At 39.6% G+C, this 20,489-nt stretch overlaps 1 protein-coding gene across 2 annotated transcripts; it reads right to left on the bottom strand.

The window, feature by feature from the left end:
• Positions 1–1,315: 1,315 nt before the first annotated feature.
• b4galnt3b (beta-1,4-N-acetyl-galactosaminyl transferase 3b) lies at positions 1,316–20,199 on the bottom strand. 2 transcript variants are annotated; one of them, XM_027272599.1, is made up of 21 exons: positions 19,714–20,199; positions 15,963–16,018; positions 15,739–15,822; positions 14,308–14,403; positions 13,746–13,836; positions 13,530–13,630; positions 13,350–13,417; positions 11,906–11,984; positions 11,687–11,753; positions 11,340–11,474; positions 11,117–11,226; positions 9,133–9,227; positions 8,701–8,768; positions 8,029–8,587; positions 7,327–7,956; positions 6,709–6,971; positions 5,964–6,117; positions 5,794–5,866; positions 5,539–5,692; positions 4,317–4,443; positions 1,316–2,917 (listed from the first exon to the last, which is right to left on the bottom strand). In XM_027272599.1, the coding sequence occupies exons 1-21, from the start codon at positions 19,847–19,849 to the stop codon at positions 2,806–2,808; spliced, it is 3,258 nt and encodes a 1,085-aa protein (XP_027128400.1). In that variant the 5' UTR covers positions 19,850–20,199; the 3' UTR covers positions 1,316–2,805. The 2 variants fall into 2 exon arrangements, with proteins under 2 accessions (XP_027128400.1, XP_019129243.1); XM_019273698.2 differs by having other exon boundaries at positions 7,327–8,587.
• Between the last annotated feature and the right edge of the window lie 290 nt (positions 20,200–20,489).

Here is a 20,489-nt window from a genome sequence, read left to right as displayed (position 1 = left end):
CACCCTATTGCATTGAGTTGGCACAGCTTGGACTTGGTATCAGTTTCATGTGAAACCTAGTGACAGGTGTATAATAGAGTCTGTGACACACTTTAGAATGAATAAGTTGGTGATTCGGATTCTTGGAGGCGAGGAAGATGTTCTCCCACACATTGTCCCAGGAAATGGCATCATCCTTCAGATCAAAGGAAATCCTGATAGCTAAGCATGCCCTTGCCATCATACAGTTCCCCAATAACATTAATACCTTTTAAAGACCATGGTTTAAACTTTAAAGTCCAGTGGCTTGTTTCCAATCAGTACATTCATGTTGTGCCACAAGGGGCCAGCATTGTGCCCTTCAAGTCTTTATCAACAACCCTGAAATTCCTGATTGAGTTGGCAATAATAGGGCCACAGTGCAACATACAGTATTTATCTTTAATGCCGGAAAATAAAATGTCCTCCAATCTCCTAGGGTGAACTAGGTTCACCCTAGGAGATTGGAAATTTCCATGAGACACATGAGCGGCCGTCGAGCCAAGCCATGACAGGGCGTAGCTGGAAGGATTGATGATATATTTAGTATAAGTACTTACTTCATTTGGGAGGGGGAGCCCGTCCTGATCTTTTGGTCTCTGTAGCACAGAAAACTTAAGTTTTGGATGGCAGTTATTACAAATGTATCCACGTAACAGTTTATCAGTTTTAACCCAGTAGTCTGGAGAGCCCTGTCTGGAGTCCGTATTTAATTTATCTGTTCATGTAGAAATATGGTGTTTCAGCATGGTGGTCTCTGTGAAAGAGGCCCTGTTCCCGGTGTAGATATAAAAGGCTCATTTTAAAGATTCCTATTTTCAGGTGAATATACATGCATGAAAACATGGTTATGAATATTATATTCCATGTCTGACTTATTCTGAAAATAAAGGGCCCAACTCTTATCATACTGCAGCTTTAATGAAAATGTCCATGTTTATAATTTACTTGTTGAAATGTCTCTGAAGCTGAGAGATAAAAAGAGAGAGAGATGGCCTCGATAAAGCTGGTTAATCAGCGAAATAAAGTTATTTCCTGCCATTTCCATCTGAGTTCCTTCCGAGTCCATGCTTGCTAAGCAGGTAAAATGTAAACAACATCATTGGGTCAAGGACATCTGTCAACCTGAGTGTGACAATCTGCCAATAAAAACACACACATTTTGTTTCTCATCGGATCTCATAAATGGACTCTGAACTCTACTTTAATCCATGTAAATATTTCATACCTTAGTTGTTTAACAGTTGATTTCTTTTTTAATGTATCATATGACAACTACAAAGGAGAACCCAATAAGAATGAAGACCAAAGAAATTTATTCCTCAGATTTGTCAATGACCAAAACTGTCCCTGAGAAAAGAGACTCTAGAAGTGTAGATTAAGGCAGAGGTTAACCCCCATCACAAAGAGAGGGATGAGGTATGAACAGTTAAGAATACTAATTTAAAAAAAAATAAACAAGGGAAGAAAAAACAAACAAACATTTGGGCCAAACCAGAAACCAAATTACAAAACTGTCAATTCTTGAATGTGTAAAAAATATGGCATGTTAAATGACCTACACGGCAATTGTGTATTCGTTCCGAAAGACTAAAAAAGGCACACCAAGTTTGTTAAACAATCACAAAATGCTGCTATAAATCTTAAATAAACATAAAACAATAAAAATACAAAATTTCATCAATAATTTTCACATTTCCTGTCCACAGTTCCTGTCGGCAATAAAAACAACATTTCCCACAAGCTTCAGAGACTAAAACATATTTTTTCACCAAATATTAACCAAAACAAACAAACAAAAATATATTTATATATATATATATATATATATAGATGTTGTCCTTCTACTTAAATATTATCTTTGGTAAGTGGCAGTGTAAGACAAATGGGCAGACATGTTTGCAACATATTTAAAATTGTCACAATAATTCATTATAGAGATCAGAGTTTTCTGATATCTGATCAGTTTCAAATGCAGCACAAACATTTTTTCATTGACTGTCCTCTAAAAGAACTTAAATATTGAAGTGACTTTTACAAGCATTAGGTATAATTCCAGTTTAGGGCTTTTCCTGCCTGTGTGGCCCCAGTACCTGAATAACAGTCACAAGAGGAGAACCAATTAATATTAATGAAAACAAAAAAGGGAGGGTACTAACTAAACTGAGGTACACATGTCTCACATGTTATTGTCCATTTCTAGAAATAAAAAAAATCCTACAAACCTTGATATAATAAATAAACAATTTTCCATAATGTACAAACAAGACAAATAAGGCTGTGTTTTCCAAATACACAATCTGCTGTTAAATACACACTTTTCATTTGTCACAAACAAACACTTTTTTTCTTTCTCCAGTTAAGACTCATGTGCAAGTAGATCTTTATTATGATACAGGACACTTGTGTGTGTATACACCCTTGAAGTGTGAACTGTCATTTAATTTACATTTTGTCTTTGGATCAGCTAGTAGTGGAGATCATCATTGTGAACAGCAGTATCTTCATATGTAATATTGCAGTGGTCAGCGGCATTCATCAACCAGTACCCTCTAAGTAGTCAACAATGCATCCAGTGAAATAAACTCTCACTATATCAGTAGTATATCTTTAGTATAACTCTGTTTCACAGAGCATAAGTGACTGAGGTGAGCCTGTGCCAGAATCCTAGGTCACCCTCTCTGTTGATCAGCAGGTATTACCATAATGCGTCAGCCTTAAAGTGCTCTGGTTGCCGTGGTTGTAACCATGACGGCCGCGTTCATGTTGCTGCGGCAGGTGACAAGGTCACCTGTGGCGATCCGGTATCTGATGGTTCCACATGCCACGTTTGGAGTGATAGTGGTGGTAGAAGTTCCTCAAGTAGACCCTGTCCAGTTCCAGTCCTGCCTGGAAGATCCTGGAGCAGAGAACAGAGATGTTCATTTACTTTAGATTTTGTTAGCCTTTATCAATATTAAGTGAAATACAGATGTTTTGAAGATGTTTTATACTGCTGTGCAGATACACAGATAAATATAGGAATGTAAACTAATCATTGCTTTTGTTCTGTTCAAAATTAAACCTGCAATAAATGATTTTTTCTTTTGAGACTCATTTGATAGTAGCAGCTGAAGAGTAACAGGGAAGTAAAGTAAGAGGCAGAGGGGTTGACATGCAGCAGAGAGCCACTAGTTGGAAACAGGGCTGTCTTTATTTGGACAGAACAGCTGAAGATATACAGGAAACAAATATTAACATAGTGGGTGTTGTTTGCAAATGGCTGCTTTACATATCCAACAGTTACAGAGCAACATTATCTACTAGTGTAGTCATGTTTCTGGTCACCTAGTCCAGTATTCACTCCTGAGAAAAAAATATTTGTCTCTTTAGATGTTAAATGCGCAACTATTTTACTACCTATTCTCTATCTGTGTCTGTTTGCCGTTTGATGCTGCGTAGGGAGTGCACAGAAGCTTTTTTTAAAAGCTTTTTCACTGAAAACAGCTGCCTGTTTTAAGCTATGAGAGTAGTGAGAGTGAACTGATTTAGGTGGTGTTTTGTCACTACGAATGACCCCTTTTCACATCAAGCATTAATTCTGTTCTTCATTTCACTCTAAGTAAACCGGCAGCTGTTTTCTTGATTGATGTGCACTTTGGAAATTATGTTTAGTGTTACTATGCCAGCAGCCAACCTGAAACTGTAGTCACTAGACTAAGCTGCGGCATACAGCATTTTTTAAAAATATTCAACATTTTTGCTTCACTTTTGAATATAAAAAAGCAGACAATGTAAATATGGCTTAATTTCTTCATGTTGTGAAACTTTGGCTAATTCTTGCAGGTGCCCACTTCAGGATCCACTGCTCTAAGTAAATGAAAACAATAATTATACCTTCCCAGTCTGCCATGTTCAATGCCTTCCAGCTGTTATTTTGCAATGTATTCATACTGTATCTGATACACTCAGTGTTCATACACTCAGAAAGATTTACAACAATTCTGAAGTAACATGCATGAACTTGTTTCACTCAGCGCATGCAAGTGGAGAGACTTATCACTGTCAGCAACAGCAACATAGTGACTTTTCCCCTACATAAAGCATCTAGTTATTCTGTCATTCAAAATGTGTCTACTTCTGTTGGTGCAGAAATGTGTATCACACCGGAAAAACAGCTATTTCCTAAACAGCATTCAAATGTTTCTATTTCCTATAATTTTTCTATACATTTCAGTGGAAACAAAAAATCCAAATAGAGGAAATAGACTGAAATTAAGTCTATCTAATGTCCAAGTGTCATTTAGAAAGAAACACACCTGTCTATAAGCTCCCAGTCCTCTCCTCCCCAGCGGTTTTTGTATTCTCTGGTGTTCAGTCCTCCCACTGCGTCCAGATCTGACTTATAGATCCCCAGCATCCCTAAGCCATTGACCTCCCAGTAACCTGCAACACAGATGGTCACATTTTAAAATGTAAGGTCACTTACATCCATCCATAACTGCTTATCCTCATCACAGCGACGGTGGAGATGGAGCCTATCCCAGCTGATTTTGGGTGAGAGGCGCGGTACCTCCCCACACACTAAAAAGTTTTTTAATTTAAGTGCCTAAAATCATTTACAGCTGTTCATTTTTGTTCTACGTGTCGTTTGTGTTGCTTGTTCATGATTCAAGAACACAATACAAGTCTTACTACGACTGCTGCCTTTCTTTTAAGATCTCATATCAGTGTGAAGAAAAACATATTCTTTATATACCCACGTGTTGCAATATAAAATCAATCCTATGAGTCATTTAAAAAGGTGTAGCCAGTAAAGCATATTTGTTGCGCTGTGCCTGCCTATAGGCAAAAAGATAACATGAATCGAACAGGTCAGTACAACATCAGATAATGACATGACTTGACATGAGGTTGTTGTGTAGATTCACGTATCTGCTTGTTTAATACTGAATTCCTAAATCAATGCCATAAAGGACTAAAGAGTGAATGAATCGACTACTGATATGGTGTATTCATTTAATAGTCAAATACAAATGACAAATAACCGATTCACTGACTAATCGTTTCAGCTCTAGTTTATACACTCATTTGGACACGGACATGTTCAAGAATTTCTCACTGGTTTAACATATTCTTGACACATTAAAGAACTTCAATTTAGAATATTGTGGAGTAGATAATGACTACTAAATGAGTATGTTTTTTTTTTCTTCTGATCCTCTGTTAATTTTAAAACTACACTGTTGCTCATGAAGTTGGAATTATTTTGTTTTCAGACACATTCCTCTTTTTATTCCTTATTGTGGTTTAACTTTCACTGTGATATGTTTGGAAGAGATTGATCAATAAAGTTTTGTGAAGATACACTTGAATCGATCAAGAATAATTCGCATTGTCACAACTATTTCATGAGAAGAGGTAAAAATATTTGATTCCAACTTCCTTGGCAACAGTGTAGTCATATATGAACACTATTAACAAAATAAACAAAAACAAATATGTTATATAAAACAAAAGATGGGTGTATCAAGCGACTACCTTTGGCGTCGAATGGTGTAGCCCCACAGTCCAGTCTCATGACTACTGGAGCAAAAGCCATGTATCCCTCCACAGTGTGTTTCCTGATGGTATCAATGATGAAGGTAGGGAAGGTGATGTGGAGGTCACTAAGAAACACAATGCTGTGCTTGTCCTGAGGGAGAGTTAGGTGAAAAAAAGAGATTTGTTTTTGGTCTATTCATACACTTATTCATACACTCATGCTTTAATACAAAGTGATGCTGCAATACTCACTTTTATGAGGTCTACACCTGCTTGCAAACCAAAAGCGCGCTGAAAGGATCCTTTTAGCCTCACGTACCTGTACCTGATGAATTTCACATGCATAGTTAGCACGTAGTACATACATATCCCACTTAATGAGCTTTACAAGTTTAGAATCAGGGTAAAAATTAAATACATACATCGGGAGTGAGGATTTCTGTAGAGCCTTCTCCACATCCATGTCAGTGCTGCTGAAGTCAGTGACGATAAGATTAAAGTTGGTGTCTTGAGTCGCACTGAACACTCGTTCCATCTCAGAAATCAGCAGCCGCACCCACCGAGCCTGGTTTTTTACTGAGGGAGACATACAGACAAATCACCAGTTTATTGAGGTCATGCATAATTTACACAAAAAGGTATAACGAGGCCTGTGCACTTAAAATACATGCAGCCACAATCAATTAATTCAGTGCTTATTAGAAAAAATGTTTTTTTTTTTTTTTTTTATATTTTTGATTGAATTCAACAATGAATTGAATTGTGGTGCTCATTAGTAAGCCTTCTGTTTTGACATTTTACTTTTAAGAACTTGCCCAAGGGAGGCTGTCTTTTGTGGTTTCCATTTCAGAGACTGGTTTTTATGGATCATGGCCAGAAAAAAACTTCACTGAAATCGGAGTATTTACACAGCTTTGAATCTGACATTGATGGAAAAATAAGGGTCAAAAACACATAGTAGAGGCCTTTATTACCTTTATTAAGTCAGTGAACTGTAACGGACAAGGATTCTGTGTTTAAGACACGCCTGTGCTGTATATGTCAACATGGTGCTCCCTACAAACGAGTCTAATAAGTAAATGTTTACATATTGAGGTTCAGTTCAGAAACAAAAAGCAGAACCGCAAAGGACAAGGAAAAAATGGGCATGGTTAAAGGTCTGCATACCTGGTACTATAATGTGGACGGTGGCAGCTGGATTCCATTGGAAGCCCACAGGGTTACACAGCAGAAGGTGAGGTTGCGACTCTTGGTAATTGAAGTCTGTGTTGCTGTTCTTGCTGTAGCGAAGCAGTGTGTAGATGTAGTGCGTCAGGCGCAGCAGCTGGTCATTCACTTCATCTTTAACCTCCAGCTCCAGGAGGTAGCGGCCACCCCGGACCCCATCCACACGTTTCACCACATGAAGAACACGCACCAATGTGAACCTCCTGCATTAACAGAGAGAATAAATACAACAAGTTCAACTGTGCTGCAAAACAGTTATAATACACGATTTCAGTATTGAGGTACATCAGGCTACATTCATGAAATTATTCAGAATCAAGTTTCAAGGCATACAGTCAAATATTCTCCAGACAAAGTCAACCAACCCGTTCTCATTCCCATCACGTCAGCTACCAACAATACACACCCTTCAGCGTCTCATACAGATTAACAAGGGACATTCCTTGAGTGTCTGTATGAGACACTGGGGTGGAATTTAAGGGGTCTACTTTTACCATTAATACATGTTGTAATCAGGTGATGCACAGGCATAGGTTCATATACAAAAACAGTACTTACCCATTGTGCTTTTGGTTGAGTTTATCCATGAAATTGTTAATAATGGGCAGAGTTTCACTGGACTGGAGCAGCAGGTTGCCTGAGATGTTGCATTGTAGGTCGATCCAATCCGATCGGTGCAATTGAAGGTCCAGGTGGCTGACATCGAAGGTCTGGTTCCAGTTGATCACACTGTCAAACACTGGTGGAACGCTGAGTTCTTCATCTTTTGGATCTACATAGTCTTCCTCTTCTTCCCGCACAAAAACGTGCTCACCCTCCTTGACGTCCCTCTTCCTGAGATCCCCGTTTTGAACCTTGTCCCATGCTTGATCCTCCTGTCCTTTTGTATCCGACTGCTTTCTGTCCCTTTGTCCTATTTCCATCATCTTGCCATTTTCTCTATCCTGTTGCAGAGGCATATTTATCTCTATCTCCTTATCCCTGAAGTGTTTTCTGTCATCCGTGTCCCCCTGATTCAGCTTTAATATAGGACGGTCTTTATTGGTAGTGTTAAGATGCCTGTCTCTGGTTTTAAATCCTTGCTGCTTGGCGACTGTAAGTTTTTCAGGCAGAGGAGCATCCCTTTCTAAGAGTTGAAGCTTTGAGTCTTTGAGTCTCTGGATTTGGGTCTGGTTCATTTTACGAGATCTCTGGATATGATGCTGTTTAGCATTGAGCTGCTCTGATGGGACAGCCGGTTGTTCATTTGCTTTACGGGATCTCTGGATATGATGCTGTTTAGCATTGAGCTGCTCTGATGGGACAGCTGGTTGTTCATTTGCTTTAGGCTGCTCCTTGTCTAATGGCATTGCTGGATGTCCTGGTTTCACAGCTGACCCTACTGATTTTAGCTTTTTTCTCTTTCCTCGTCTTAACTTTGCGTCTGGTTTTATCGGTTCTCCTTTTTTAACCTGGGTCTCTGTGTTTGTCTGGTTCTGTTGCAGGTCCAGTTGATGTTTTGACGCTTCTGTTGGCCCCGACCACAGAGGTTCAACTGGTTTCTTTGACTGAGACTTTGACTGAGGTAGTGGAACAGCACGACGCCTCTGCAACTTCTTTGTGTGCAGTCTTGTATCAGAGGTGTTCTTTAGCATGTTGTTTGTTTCTTTGACTAAGGAGAAGAGTCTACGCCTGCGTTTATTAGCATAATCATCATAATCATCACCATAGTCTGGAAAAAGGGACTTATGCATCACGGTTTCCTTTTCTCTTTGATAGGCTTCATAGTCAAACTCATCCTCCTTATTTAGCACAGATTTCCTCCTCTGGAAACTAAAATCTAACATTCACCAGAAGCAGAGAGAGAAAAGGAAAGTGTAAAAGGACTGACAATGCAAACAGAGATACATAACTTCATTTTTGTTTTTAAGAAAAAAAAGAAAAACAAAATACCTCTGCCTTCGGATTCTTTTTCCTGTGCATCAGGATGGTCCATTCTCATGTATCTCAAGTAGCGAGAACTTAAGACAAGAGTACAAAACATAAAATGATGCAAAGATTTAGAATATGTTCACACTTTCTTCCTCTGCGGAACCCTAAGTATTGAGTATTGAGGTACATCAGGCTATTAAACAATACAGCGCTAGAGGGTAAGTATGGATACTGTACTGCTGCCAGAAAAGACGCTAAATGACGCTGTGTGATCAAATATTCTCCAGACAAAGTCAACCAACCCATTCTCATTCCCATCACGTCAGCTACCAACGTGACACACCCTGCATGCCTGTGAATATGTTCACACTTTCTTCTTCTGCCCCACCCTACTTTAATTTTGATTTGTCCTACTGTATGTATTTTCATTTAGTATAGACTGTGAGGTCTTACCCCCAGTTAGGGCCCGCAGGGTAGAAGCAGCTTGTCTGTGTCTCCATGTGTGTGAGTCGGGTGTAGTCATTGGGGTAGATGTAGGACAAGTGGATCTAGAGAGATGAGAGGAAATGACACATTCTTAAAGATATCAGATGAATCATCAAGGTTTTGTATAATAAAGGATAAACAGATAAATAAGAACATACTGCATGTGAATGTTTTTGCATGAATATCAGATTTCAGATATCGAAACTAACATTCTAATACAGGGGTCGGGAACCTTTTTGGCTGAGAGAGCCATGAAAGCCACAGATTTTAAAATGTATTTCCATGTGAGCCATTTTTAACACTGAATACAAATAAATGCGTGAATTTTTAAGTAAGACCAACAATTTTAGAGTATAATAAGTGTCTGAATGTATTCTTTTTAATAACGTTAGCTAACCAATAGTAAATAAAATACTTCTTAACATTAATGCGACTTCTGGTGCTGCATGGTCCCGATCGTGCACCAATCCCCATAGCAACCGCTGTGTTTCAGTATCTTTTCCGAGCTGTTTTGTATCGTTAAATTGAACAAAATAACACGAAACATAACTGCTTACTCTCCTACTGATTTTAATTGGGACATTTTGCAACCAACGTAAAGACATTAAACGTGTGGTACATGTTTCGAAGGGTGGGCGCAGAGGAGACCACCGGGCTCTCTCCGAGGGGAGGGGGAGAGAGGGAGATGCCCGGCCAAGGCTCCATCCAGTATGGACTAAAACACAGCACGGACAGTTCAGAAACTATTTGGAATGAGTTAAAAGGAATAGGACAAAAGGAACAGACAAAGTAGTTTTCAAGACTGCATATTGCTAGCGGATCTATTTTATGAACCAGAGTGCAGCCGTGACTGCATACCGCCACTGAATCTTTTAGTGGTACGCAGTACCAGCTTACTTTCACCCCTGTCTGCGAGCCAGATGCAGTAATCAAAAGAGCCATCTGGCTCGCAAGCCATAGGTTTCCGACCCCTGTTCTAATACATTAAAATGGTACTTAAAAGTATCTAAGTGTAATCATCAAAATTATAAACTGCAACTAATTATTATTCATTATGGATTAATCTTTTTTATAAACCAAACAATTAATTAAAAATAATAATAAATCTCAAAATAGTGAAGCTGTCACATGTTCTCGCAATCCTAAGAGACACTTACACAATGATTGTTTTTGTCCAAACCTCAAACTTTTTGATAACAAATTCAGATTATTGAAAAGGAAATACAGCAAATAAAAAAAGAGTGTCAAAATATCTGCCAATTAATTTTCTGTTGACTGATTTGTCTGAGCTACTGACAAATCAATTACCAGCCAAAATTACAGCAGCACTTGAATGCTGTCAAAATATCAGCCTGGGAGCACCTTTATAGCTCACTAACTAATATGTTACATCTTGTTTGTTTAATCTGTAGAAAATATGTAGTCTAAAAACAACACGCCTCACAGGGATATGTGCAGGACTATTACTTGGCTGAGCAGTGACATCGTGGGGTCTTGTCGTCACTATGGGGTTACCAGGTAACCAGAAGAGAGTCCAGGAAGTCACTGCGAGGTGACTAATAATGAGACTTTAGTATGATAAGTCGAAGAATCAACTGAGAGAGACCAGAAGCTGTGTCACTAAATGTTTTTTTCTATTGCGTGCAGCTTGTCTCTGTCCCTTTAAATAGGCCCTCAGATGACATTTTGTATGCTGGCATAATTAAGATTCAACTACTCAGCACAAATTTAAAAACAAAATAAGAGAGGGCCATGAAAAATGGGAAAACTTTCCTGTATCCCTCTGGGGCAATGTACACAAACATAAAAAAAAAAAAGCTTACTATTGTATCCTTATCTTTAACATGGTTTGTTAATGCCAACACTGTGTGCAGGAGCTTGTATGTGTGAATGATGAGCTCTGTGAACGTGAAATCTATGTGAAATAAAAAAACATTATAATAATACATACTAACTGCACTCCTTGGTAGCGCTGCAGAGGATGGTTTTTCATTACGTAACTGGGTTTGTACGTGCAGTCAGGCAAAACACCGTGAAGATACTTGCTGTTCATCAGAGTCACTACAAACAAACAAAGATTTGAGACAAGATTACTTTGTGTATAAGTCGCAAAATACTGGTGTCTTCCTCGGAAGGAAATGAATGATTTATTTGCTATGAGGCAGACGACTCACTCTGGTAGATTGTGTCTCGCGGATCTTCCCTCAGCATGTCTGCTACAGTGCCATGCTCTTTTATGGGGGTGTATCGGTGGCTTGCAGCAGTCTGTGGTATGTGGGCAACTTCACCCAGTGTCAAGGCAGACTCATCTGTAGAACGAAGCCATAGAGGGTAAGGAAGGAAATGTTATGTATTTGTTGTGCACCAAAACCGCAGACTTCATTTGCCGGTTTGAGCATAGTGGCAGAATAATAAAAAGGTAAACAGGATTGTGAGACAACCCATGATGATGACAATGAGCTCTAAACTAATAAAAATTCAATAAGACAGCAGGAAGGATGTGCGGGTTTTGTCTACTTACTAACATAGAGGGAGATGTGAGTGGATTCAATAACCCTGAACCTAAAGCCATGGTCCTGGAGCTTCCACTGTGTGAAAACAAACGTAAAAAAAAACTGCATGCCAGCTTCACTTCATTTCAAACATTGCACACGAAAATGACAACAGATCTGACATGAGAGATGGAACCAATAAAATGAGACAAATAAAGAAAGAGTGACTGCTGAGTCCAACTACTTACTGCCACCTCCACATGGTCAGTCCCTTTCTCGTCTTGCTTGTGGATAACTTCAAAGAAATACCTCTTCTGGGCAGACAGCCTATCAGACAGTAAACCAGTTCTACGTTATAGCCACAACAGATCATCAGATCAATCATACGGCTGTGTAGATCTTTGTTAACTTCGCTGCTGAAGTGAACACAAAGGCTACAGCAGTCTCTTTCCACTTGGCCTCTTTTGTGGTAGATGAAGCAGATTGCATATCATATTAATCAGGTTATTTCTGGGTATTGCACACATTAAAAAAACAAAAAACAAAGAAAACCTACTGCACACTTGGTTTTCTCTGAATACACTCCTATATATTTCGGCTTATCTTACTGTCACACATGTACTGTATGTAACAACCAAACAACTGTCATTTCATCATCAATAAATTATACCTTCAAATGTTCAAACATTTACACTCTTGTGGGTTAAATGTAATACGCCCTGCTATTCAAACATGTTCATTCAAAAATGCCAACTCTTCATAAACTCAGCATGGGCTGATTATTTGCTGATATACATTCTCACTCTCAGTCAACAAACTGGTCTAAATTCTATAGCGTACTAAATTTCCTGCTCTGTTACAGTAAACCACATGACACAGTGTGACAAAGCTTTCCAGTATGTTATATTATATAGCATGAAGCAGTGTGGGTTTTTTTTTCCTTTGTCGCAACGATAATGTTGTAATGAGTTTTTCACCACATCAGCACAATTCTAGTTTGGATTTCCTAACATATACATTTTTACATAGAAACGCCTATGCTTGCGTTATTACATTAGAGGTGCTTAGGTTTAAGCATTGGTTTGATGTGATTAAAGAGGGACTCCTGCATTCTAGTTTTTGCATCCCTATAAAAAGGTAGACACTACTGCTACTAAAAGAGGCCACTACTGTTGCAGCAGAGGCTGCAATAGTGAATTTAAATCTATAGTATGGTTCTCAAAACTGCCAGATCCTACAATTCCTACAATGAAAACTCCATCATTTCTTTTTGTTTATATGTTATATTAGTAGGAATACTACACCCCATGAGTAAACTGATCTTGATGTGTATAATCGGTAGAGTGCCCCTGAAGGTTGAGATAATGATATGATATTTGAGGACAGTTAAAAAGCTCCTGAAAACCTTTTTTATGTCTGTGTTGTTTTTTATTAAGTTCTCTGGTTGTTTGGAAGAGAAATGACCTCAGCAGGACAAACATGATATTCAATATATCTGTGCACTGACCAGAATTTCAACAATATTTGAATGGGAATCTGACGACAGTCTTCGGGTTGTTAGTTTATGTGGAAACCACACCCACATATAACTATGTGGTATTACTATATTGTGGTGCACTCTATAATCATTTCGTAAAACAGTTGGTGCTGGATGTTTATCTTAGAGTAATATGTAGTTTGAACTCAACTCACCAAACTGGTTTGGAGGTCTGACTGGCATATTTCTCATATTCACCTGGGGCTGTCCACTCTGTGCCACTCTGGGAAAATATCAATCACGTGCAAAACTGACAACACGACAAAGCAATGAAAATTTGAAATTAAGGGGCACAATGTTCCTCTGTCACTTCAGAAAATGACAGATGTGCATACCTTTCCAACCCATGCTAAGAGCCGCACATTGAGAGGAGACTCATCTGTGCTGAGCCAAAAATCTGAGTTGTCGTCAGAGCTCACAGCAAACACATAGTCTCCTGAGAGACAGGGGGAATAAAGACAGGAAACAAATACATAAATATTTAGTTTGAGTGAGAGATGAGTGAGAGATTCAAATATGTGGTAACCAAGCGGAACTAGAAAGTGTTGTACCGTCAGAGAATGGATGTAGATAACCAAATATCCTGAGCCCGTAGTTGGTCCATTGAGGAGAGACGGCCAACTTCTGCACTGTAGTCCTGGACTGAAAAAAGCAGGGAAAAAGAAACACAGAGAATCAGCCATGATGTTTACTCAAAGTGAGACTACACCTTGAGTCTAGGCACATGAGGATCTCGCACATTAGTGTAGAATGCACCTCTGAGGGAAAACTGAGTGTTCGTCTGTTTGCCTGCGCTTGTGTGCACAGGGATGTCTTTGCCACATAAAACACTTTTCAGTCAGCTCAACAATTCAGGCATTATCCTGAAAGTGATAACTGTATGCGATAGCTTAATAATTGACGATGTTGTCCTGTGGTGTAAAAGTTGACACCCATAATCGATTTATGATGATCACTTAAAAATACAAATCAATCAATCAAGGGGAAACTCTCTTACATTAATTGCTTCAATATTTTAGTCTGGAACAACATGTGAACCAACTGACACTGCCACCCTTTGAGGGATGTTGCTGAACTGGTGAATAATCAAATTAAGGTAAGGGTTTGACTTACATGAGGATACAACGGATAGTGTATGTTCTTGGAGAGGCCAGCTGTAGTGCCGCCACACCAGTCCTCAAAGACGTGCAGATTGGCCTGTCCCACATACTGCACAAAAGAGAAGAGTGAGCGATGACAATGTTAGCAGCAGCAGTGTTTGTGTTGCAGTCAACTGAAACTTAAGACTTTAATTATTCTGACATCGGCACTATCAGTACTCAGTAGTGTAGTGTAAAAACAACAAACACAGAATTCTTTAAATGCCACCATTTTATCTATCTGGATGACTGCTAGTCATTAGAACAAGTTTTAGTTCAGCGTTAGTTTCTACTAGTTTTATTTTTTAGCTTGTTATTTGGGTAATTTGATCTCAGATAGAGGTGGGTGGATCACAGAAGTTGCGGGACAATGGAAATCGCAGTCAAATTACCCCTCCCACACCTCACACACACACACACACACACACAAATGAGAAAGAAGTTTAGTATTTGCAGGGGCCCAGATGTCGGGTAAACATACACCATGTTATCTGATATGTGTGTGCTGATTACAGCAGAATAATGCAGATAATAGCAGAGAGGTGACCTACTACAATTGTGTGCGTCTGCCCTGACATCTCCCTGAATTCAAGTTCCTCATGTCTCATACTTGAAAATAATAAAACTTTGTTGTTTGTTTGTTATTTATATGTTTTGAGTGTATTTCAACAGGTTGGACAATTTATTTTAGAGCATCTAATCATGTCTCAGCCTCCTGTTCTAGGAAATGAAGCCTCAAGCAAATTCCTCAGGCAGCCGCTGGAGACAAACTCCAGAAGTGAGTCGATTTCTATAAGCACTTGTATTAAAATGTCCAAATTCACAGCAGAAATAAACATGTTTACAGCCTGGTTCAGATAACAGTTTTGGTCTCTATAGCTAATTTCCCCATTCAGACGTCATTCGGCCTGCCTTAGGTCCGCCAATGATCCACGTCTTTGGCGAGATTCAGATTAGACGGGAGGTGGAAAAAGCATCACATTTAACATTGTGGTGTCCAGCACCGCATATTTACAGCTTCAAAAAAGCGCTGACGTCACTTAGGCTCTGCCCATTCTTTATACTGTCATTGCGTCCAACCAATAACTAAGAGGGAAACCCACACAAACATGATCACTGGGACTATTACACAGCTTATGTAAAGTTACACTGGTCTGTAGAGACAGCACCAGTATTCCCCATACATGAAATATGAGGTGCAAGCAACTGGTGAAAGCGCAGTGCTGCCTAATATAGTGGAAATATGATGACCCTAATACAGCGCAATGGAAGCAGACTCTACTGCAGGAAATATAGTGTACGCATAGGCAAACATACTGAGGTGGGAGGGAATTGGGCAGGCCTGGGCAGGTTATTCAGAGTTCAGAAGAGGTGAGATAGAGTACAGACACATACACACACACACCTCTGGTTTCCAGGTTTTTAGAGTGTAGTTGAAGCTCCAAGCAGTTGAATCCTCAACAGAGTCGTGTTGATGGTACCTTCTGATCTGAAAAACACACACACACACACACACACACATACAAATAATTACTAACTTTAGCTTGTTTTCTTCCACCCCACCCTGTGCAAACACCCCTTGCCTCACCATATTTTCTATTACTTTCTTTTTCCATGCATCATCCTTACCCTTTCCTTAAAAAAGGCCTTCCTCCAAGTGCTGCTGTCAACATCAGAATTCATACCTGAGAAAGTGGACGAAAAACAATCAGAGCAGTCCAGGGCTGATATGCAAACATGCAAACTTGATCTGCTTCTTCTGGCTGGTGGCATAGGTAAATCAGTTAAGTAAACAACTCACACTGCAAGGATGTGCAGAGAGGAGAGGATGAATCATACAATGTTCTGCTTCTATTGCATGAAAACAACCACACCTCAAAAATCTCCTTATCTATTTTCTAACTTGCATGATGCAGTCAGTCATGTAACACAGGTGTTAACACATTTCCAGTCTACCTATATGCAAGATGCTTTTTCATCCATTTATTGTGGTTTATGTTGCATGAACAATGAAGCCCAGTGTCCCACCAGAGTCCCACCCACTCCCTGTTCCAATTCAATGCTGATGACCACTGCGTGTAACTCATCTCAGTCACAGCCTGGAGCCAATGAGCTGCTATGGCACTCCTGTGTTGGCAAAATTCTTTCGCAGAGGAGAGGAGAACTGTTATTCTTCTTCCTCTTTCAAATTATAGAATGGAGTATAATGAAGCATTTAAAAGTGAAGCTTGCTATTTTTTGAGCTAGTGAGGTTTGTGGCCATTATCACCAGGGTGGAGATCCACAAACACGGGCCAATTTTGGCAACACGAGTAATTCTAGACGGGAGTTAAGAAAAGAAACAGAGGAATATTTTTATCTCCGTCTGCACTCATCCAGTCTTTCTACAACCCATATTCCAAAGGAGTTTAGACGCCGTTTGAAATGTAAACGAAAACAGAATGCAGTGATATGCAAATCCTTATAGTACAAAGGTAAAGAATCTGTCGATATCTAGTAATGCAAGTTTAGACCCTACCATGCAAAATGAAAGCTGTATAACAAAATCTCAAGCTCAGGAGCTCATCTGAGGTGGACTAGAAGAGAGTGGAAATTGTGCTGTGGTCTAACGAGTCCACATTTAAAACTGTTTTTGAAAATTATGGACTTTATGCCCTCTGGGTTAAGTATATGTTTTACCCATCATTTTTGGAATTGTACAGTCAGTACGTATCACGAATTGTGTCACAGTGACTGACAGCGCTTCATTTGGTGAGGTCCAGTGACTCAAAGTTAAAAATGTTTCCAGGGACTGGAGGACTTTTTATGTAGTTACTGTATTAATGTGACATTTTTGACACTGGGACACTCCTATTCCTGGTTTGGCAGAGCTACTCTCCTGATACTGATACTAAACAATTAGTCAGACTTAGCAAACACTGTTGCACTTGCATGTAGATTTCAGGGCACAGGGTATTAAAAATACAGGGGAGACAGTCAAATATGCAGTTTACATTGTCATACAAACAGTTATGGGAAAGCATCATATTGCAATGTATCATATTGTAATGTCCGGTCCTCCAAACCCTACCATTATTAACATCTTATCATTAACTCAACAACACTTTAATCTTTTCAAAGGACTATTCGAGAGAAATGTTGGAGAGGTGCCCTTTAGACACAATCACCACATAACAATCACCCATCCACACAGTCAGCCATTTCCCATTGGGACATTTATTAACCTCAGCACTTCATAAGTTATCTGCGTTCTTAAGTGCCCATGTGATTTACGTGTGGGAAAAACAAGCCGTCCCTTAAAGACCCATATGTGCAGGGTCGGCTAAGAGTGCTACTGTGGTAACTGATGTCGACAGTCTTAGTCAGTTTCGTCTCTACAGTTCATCTGTGATGAACATGTTCCTGCTCTGCTGCACAGGAGGAAACCACAACAGTAATCATTTGCAGTAAGAATGCCTTGTGGTTTTAAGCTTGACTGCGGCGAGCACATGAGTTTTAGAATGATGAGCTCGCCTTTTTTAGACGAACGATCCATAGTCCACAGACAGATCTACTTCCTTTCATTCTCTTTGATGCTCCCTTTTAATTTTATGACTTTAAAAAGGCTAACACAGATGTGATGTGCAAGCAATGCAATAAAATAATTAGCTACGCTGCGTTTAGTTAGAACAGCGACCAAAGAGGAGGTTTATGGATGCAGTGAAAGAGGACATGAAGGTAGTTAGTGTGAGAGAAGAGGATGCAGAAGACAGGGTTAGATGGAGGCAAGTGATTCGCTGTGGAAACCCCTGAAGGGAAAAGCTGAAAGGAGGAGAAGAAGAAGAGAGAAGAAGAAGAAGAAGAAGAAGTGTTTAGTTAGAACAGCGGTGTGTTAAGACGAACAGAATCTTTTACTTTATGATTTCAAAATTTTCAAAAGAACACAAATATGGATAAGGGTTACAAACAAGTTTAAAGATAAGGATTGAGTTATGGGGCATCGGTCTGTACAATGTATTTCTCCCTGTAAAAATAAACCTTAAAAATTCAGGATGTTCCATTTTCAAAATATAGCAGAAATGGAATATAATATGAACTATGTTTTCATTGGGGTATATTCACGTGAAAATGTGGATCTTAGGTTTTTGTTAAATTAGAATAAACTTTTCATAGCAGTATATAAACACATTACTTCCTCTTCCACGTAAATTACCTTGTTGAACCACACCTTTTTACATATGGCAGCAGTTTCTAGTGTGACAAGGTGATTGTTATCAACGCAACTTGATGCCAAAAGACAGACTACACTGGTTCATCAAACAAATGGTCCATAACAAAGCAGCAGGCACCAAATGTTGGACACACCCTGATTAAAACAATTCCAACTGCTTTAAAATCATTTACCGTTTTATCTTCATCTCATTAAAGTGGTTAATACATTGGTTAACAATTTCAATGCTACCTGAAATCAGCACAAACACTTGTAACATAACTGACAGTCTTCTATAAACACATTTAGATCTTTACATTGCTCTCTCAGCTCTGTTTAAAAGCTAAGTGGAGTCCTTCCCTTGAGAGAAGTCCCACTGTGACGAGGGGGCTTACAGGCCAGGAATGTGTAGACAGGCGAGCCCTTTAATGTAGCTCTGAGGCATGCGTTTACATGTCAGGCTTTGTTCAAAGTGCCTATGTCATGTTTTGCTATTACCCTCGTGTAGGCACCAACCTGACTATTTCCACTGGTTTTCATCTCCGAACATGCCAGTGTGGTGACACCTTGATGTTATACTTGTGTGTGAATTGCAGTGCAACAGATGGCAAAGCTGAGGTGTAAATACGGTGAAGGGCAGGAAGTTTGGTTACCCAGTGTGAGACGTGACTTCCTTTTGAGTGTAAAAACCTGAAGTCTGACCTCACCATCCCCCCTATTTTTTTTTCTTGGTTTAAAACACACACACACACACACACACACACACACACACACACACACACACACATACATACACACACAGCAGCTCCATCTCCTTACAGGTATATATAGACAAAGAAATCTCTTGTACTGACACTTATCTACATAGAACATATTATACATATATTTAATTGGCCACAAGTTTAAGATTTGCAATACAAAACAACTTATAGTAGTCCTATTATTAAACAGCACACAACAGTATAGCTTCGAAAGAGTTAAGTAAAGGTAAGTTATGTCATTGTTGCACCATTTCTGCTTTTATTGTCACTCTTTGCAATGATGCACACTTTTTTTTAAAACATGTGTGTTTGTTGTTGCATGCTGAGGCTGCTGCATCAGTTCCATGTTGTTGTTTGTTAACTGATGAATGAATTCAACAACACACTTAACTGTGTAAGACCTGTCATGACTGTCAGTCCACAAACTTACCGCTACCATCGCTCCTCACTTTCACAGCCGTCATCTCGTGGTGGACAGTTAGGAGTACGGCCAGCAGGACGGTCCCGAGTAGTAAATATTTGCTGCTGCGCCGCAGTTTCTTCAATGGGAAAGCTATCGAGATCATCTTGCTCTCCTGGCGAGTGTTATTTATCCGTGAGGTCTTTGTCACCAGGAGCCAGGACCGACTCCGCTCACACGCTTCTTCCAGGCGGCGTGAACTAATGTGCGCACCTCCCGGTGGCTCTCATCCCGCTAAAAAACAACAACAAATCAATCCTACTATGAGCCGTGAAAGCCGGCACTCAACACGGATCACTCTCGATCACATGAAACTTTCAAGAGGGACTCCTGTTGCTCCTTCTCACGGAGTGCTCCTTGCATCAGGTGTCACAAACAACGGTATATGAGCGGTGAAACATCACATCAGCCCTTTTAACTCCACGTGTGAAGCTGCCGGCAAAGACACCGGAACAGAGACGATTTATCTTCAAAGTAAAAGCACGTGTGTCACGCCGACGGAAAAAAACGCTCGGATATCGGTGAGTACATGTCTTCAATGTACTGTATATTACTAAAATACTGTTTATTTTTTTACATATAGTTTGGTACACTGTAGTATAGACGTCAACACATTTGTTACCGGGTGGTTTATTTTGAAATACGCTACCGGATACACTTTTTTCTACCTCACTAGCTTGACGTCACTCGCCCTGAGATTGCAGGGTGGGGTAAAAATGGACAGCACCCACCTGTATGAGGTTGAG

This window comes from Larimichthys crocea, chromosome XXI (assembly GCF_000972845.2).
Source record: "Larimichthys crocea isolate SSNF chromosome XXI, L_crocea_2.0, whole genome shotgun sequence".
NCBI classification, from domain to species: Eukaryota; Metazoa; Chordata; class Actinopteri; family Sciaenidae; genus Larimichthys; species Larimichthys crocea.
Note: the sequence above shows the minus strand (reverse complement) of the source record. Positions and strands in the feature narration are given on the sequence as shown.

Excerpts from the sequence above, each read along its gene's own strand:
- b4galnt3b (XM_019273698.2), bottom strand. The coding sequence starts at position 19,849 with ATGATCTCGATAGCTTTCCCATTGAAGAAACTGCGGCGCAGCAGCAAA. Across the intron at positions 13,418-13,529 it reads TCTTAGCATGGGTTGGAAAG|AGTGGCACAGAGTGGACAGC; the intron begins GTATGCACATCT and ends ATATTTTCCCAG. Across the intron at positions 2,918-4,316 it reads GACTGGGAGCTTATAGACAG|GATCTTCCAGGCAGGACTGG; the intron begins GTGTGTTTCTTT and ends TCTCTGCTCCAG.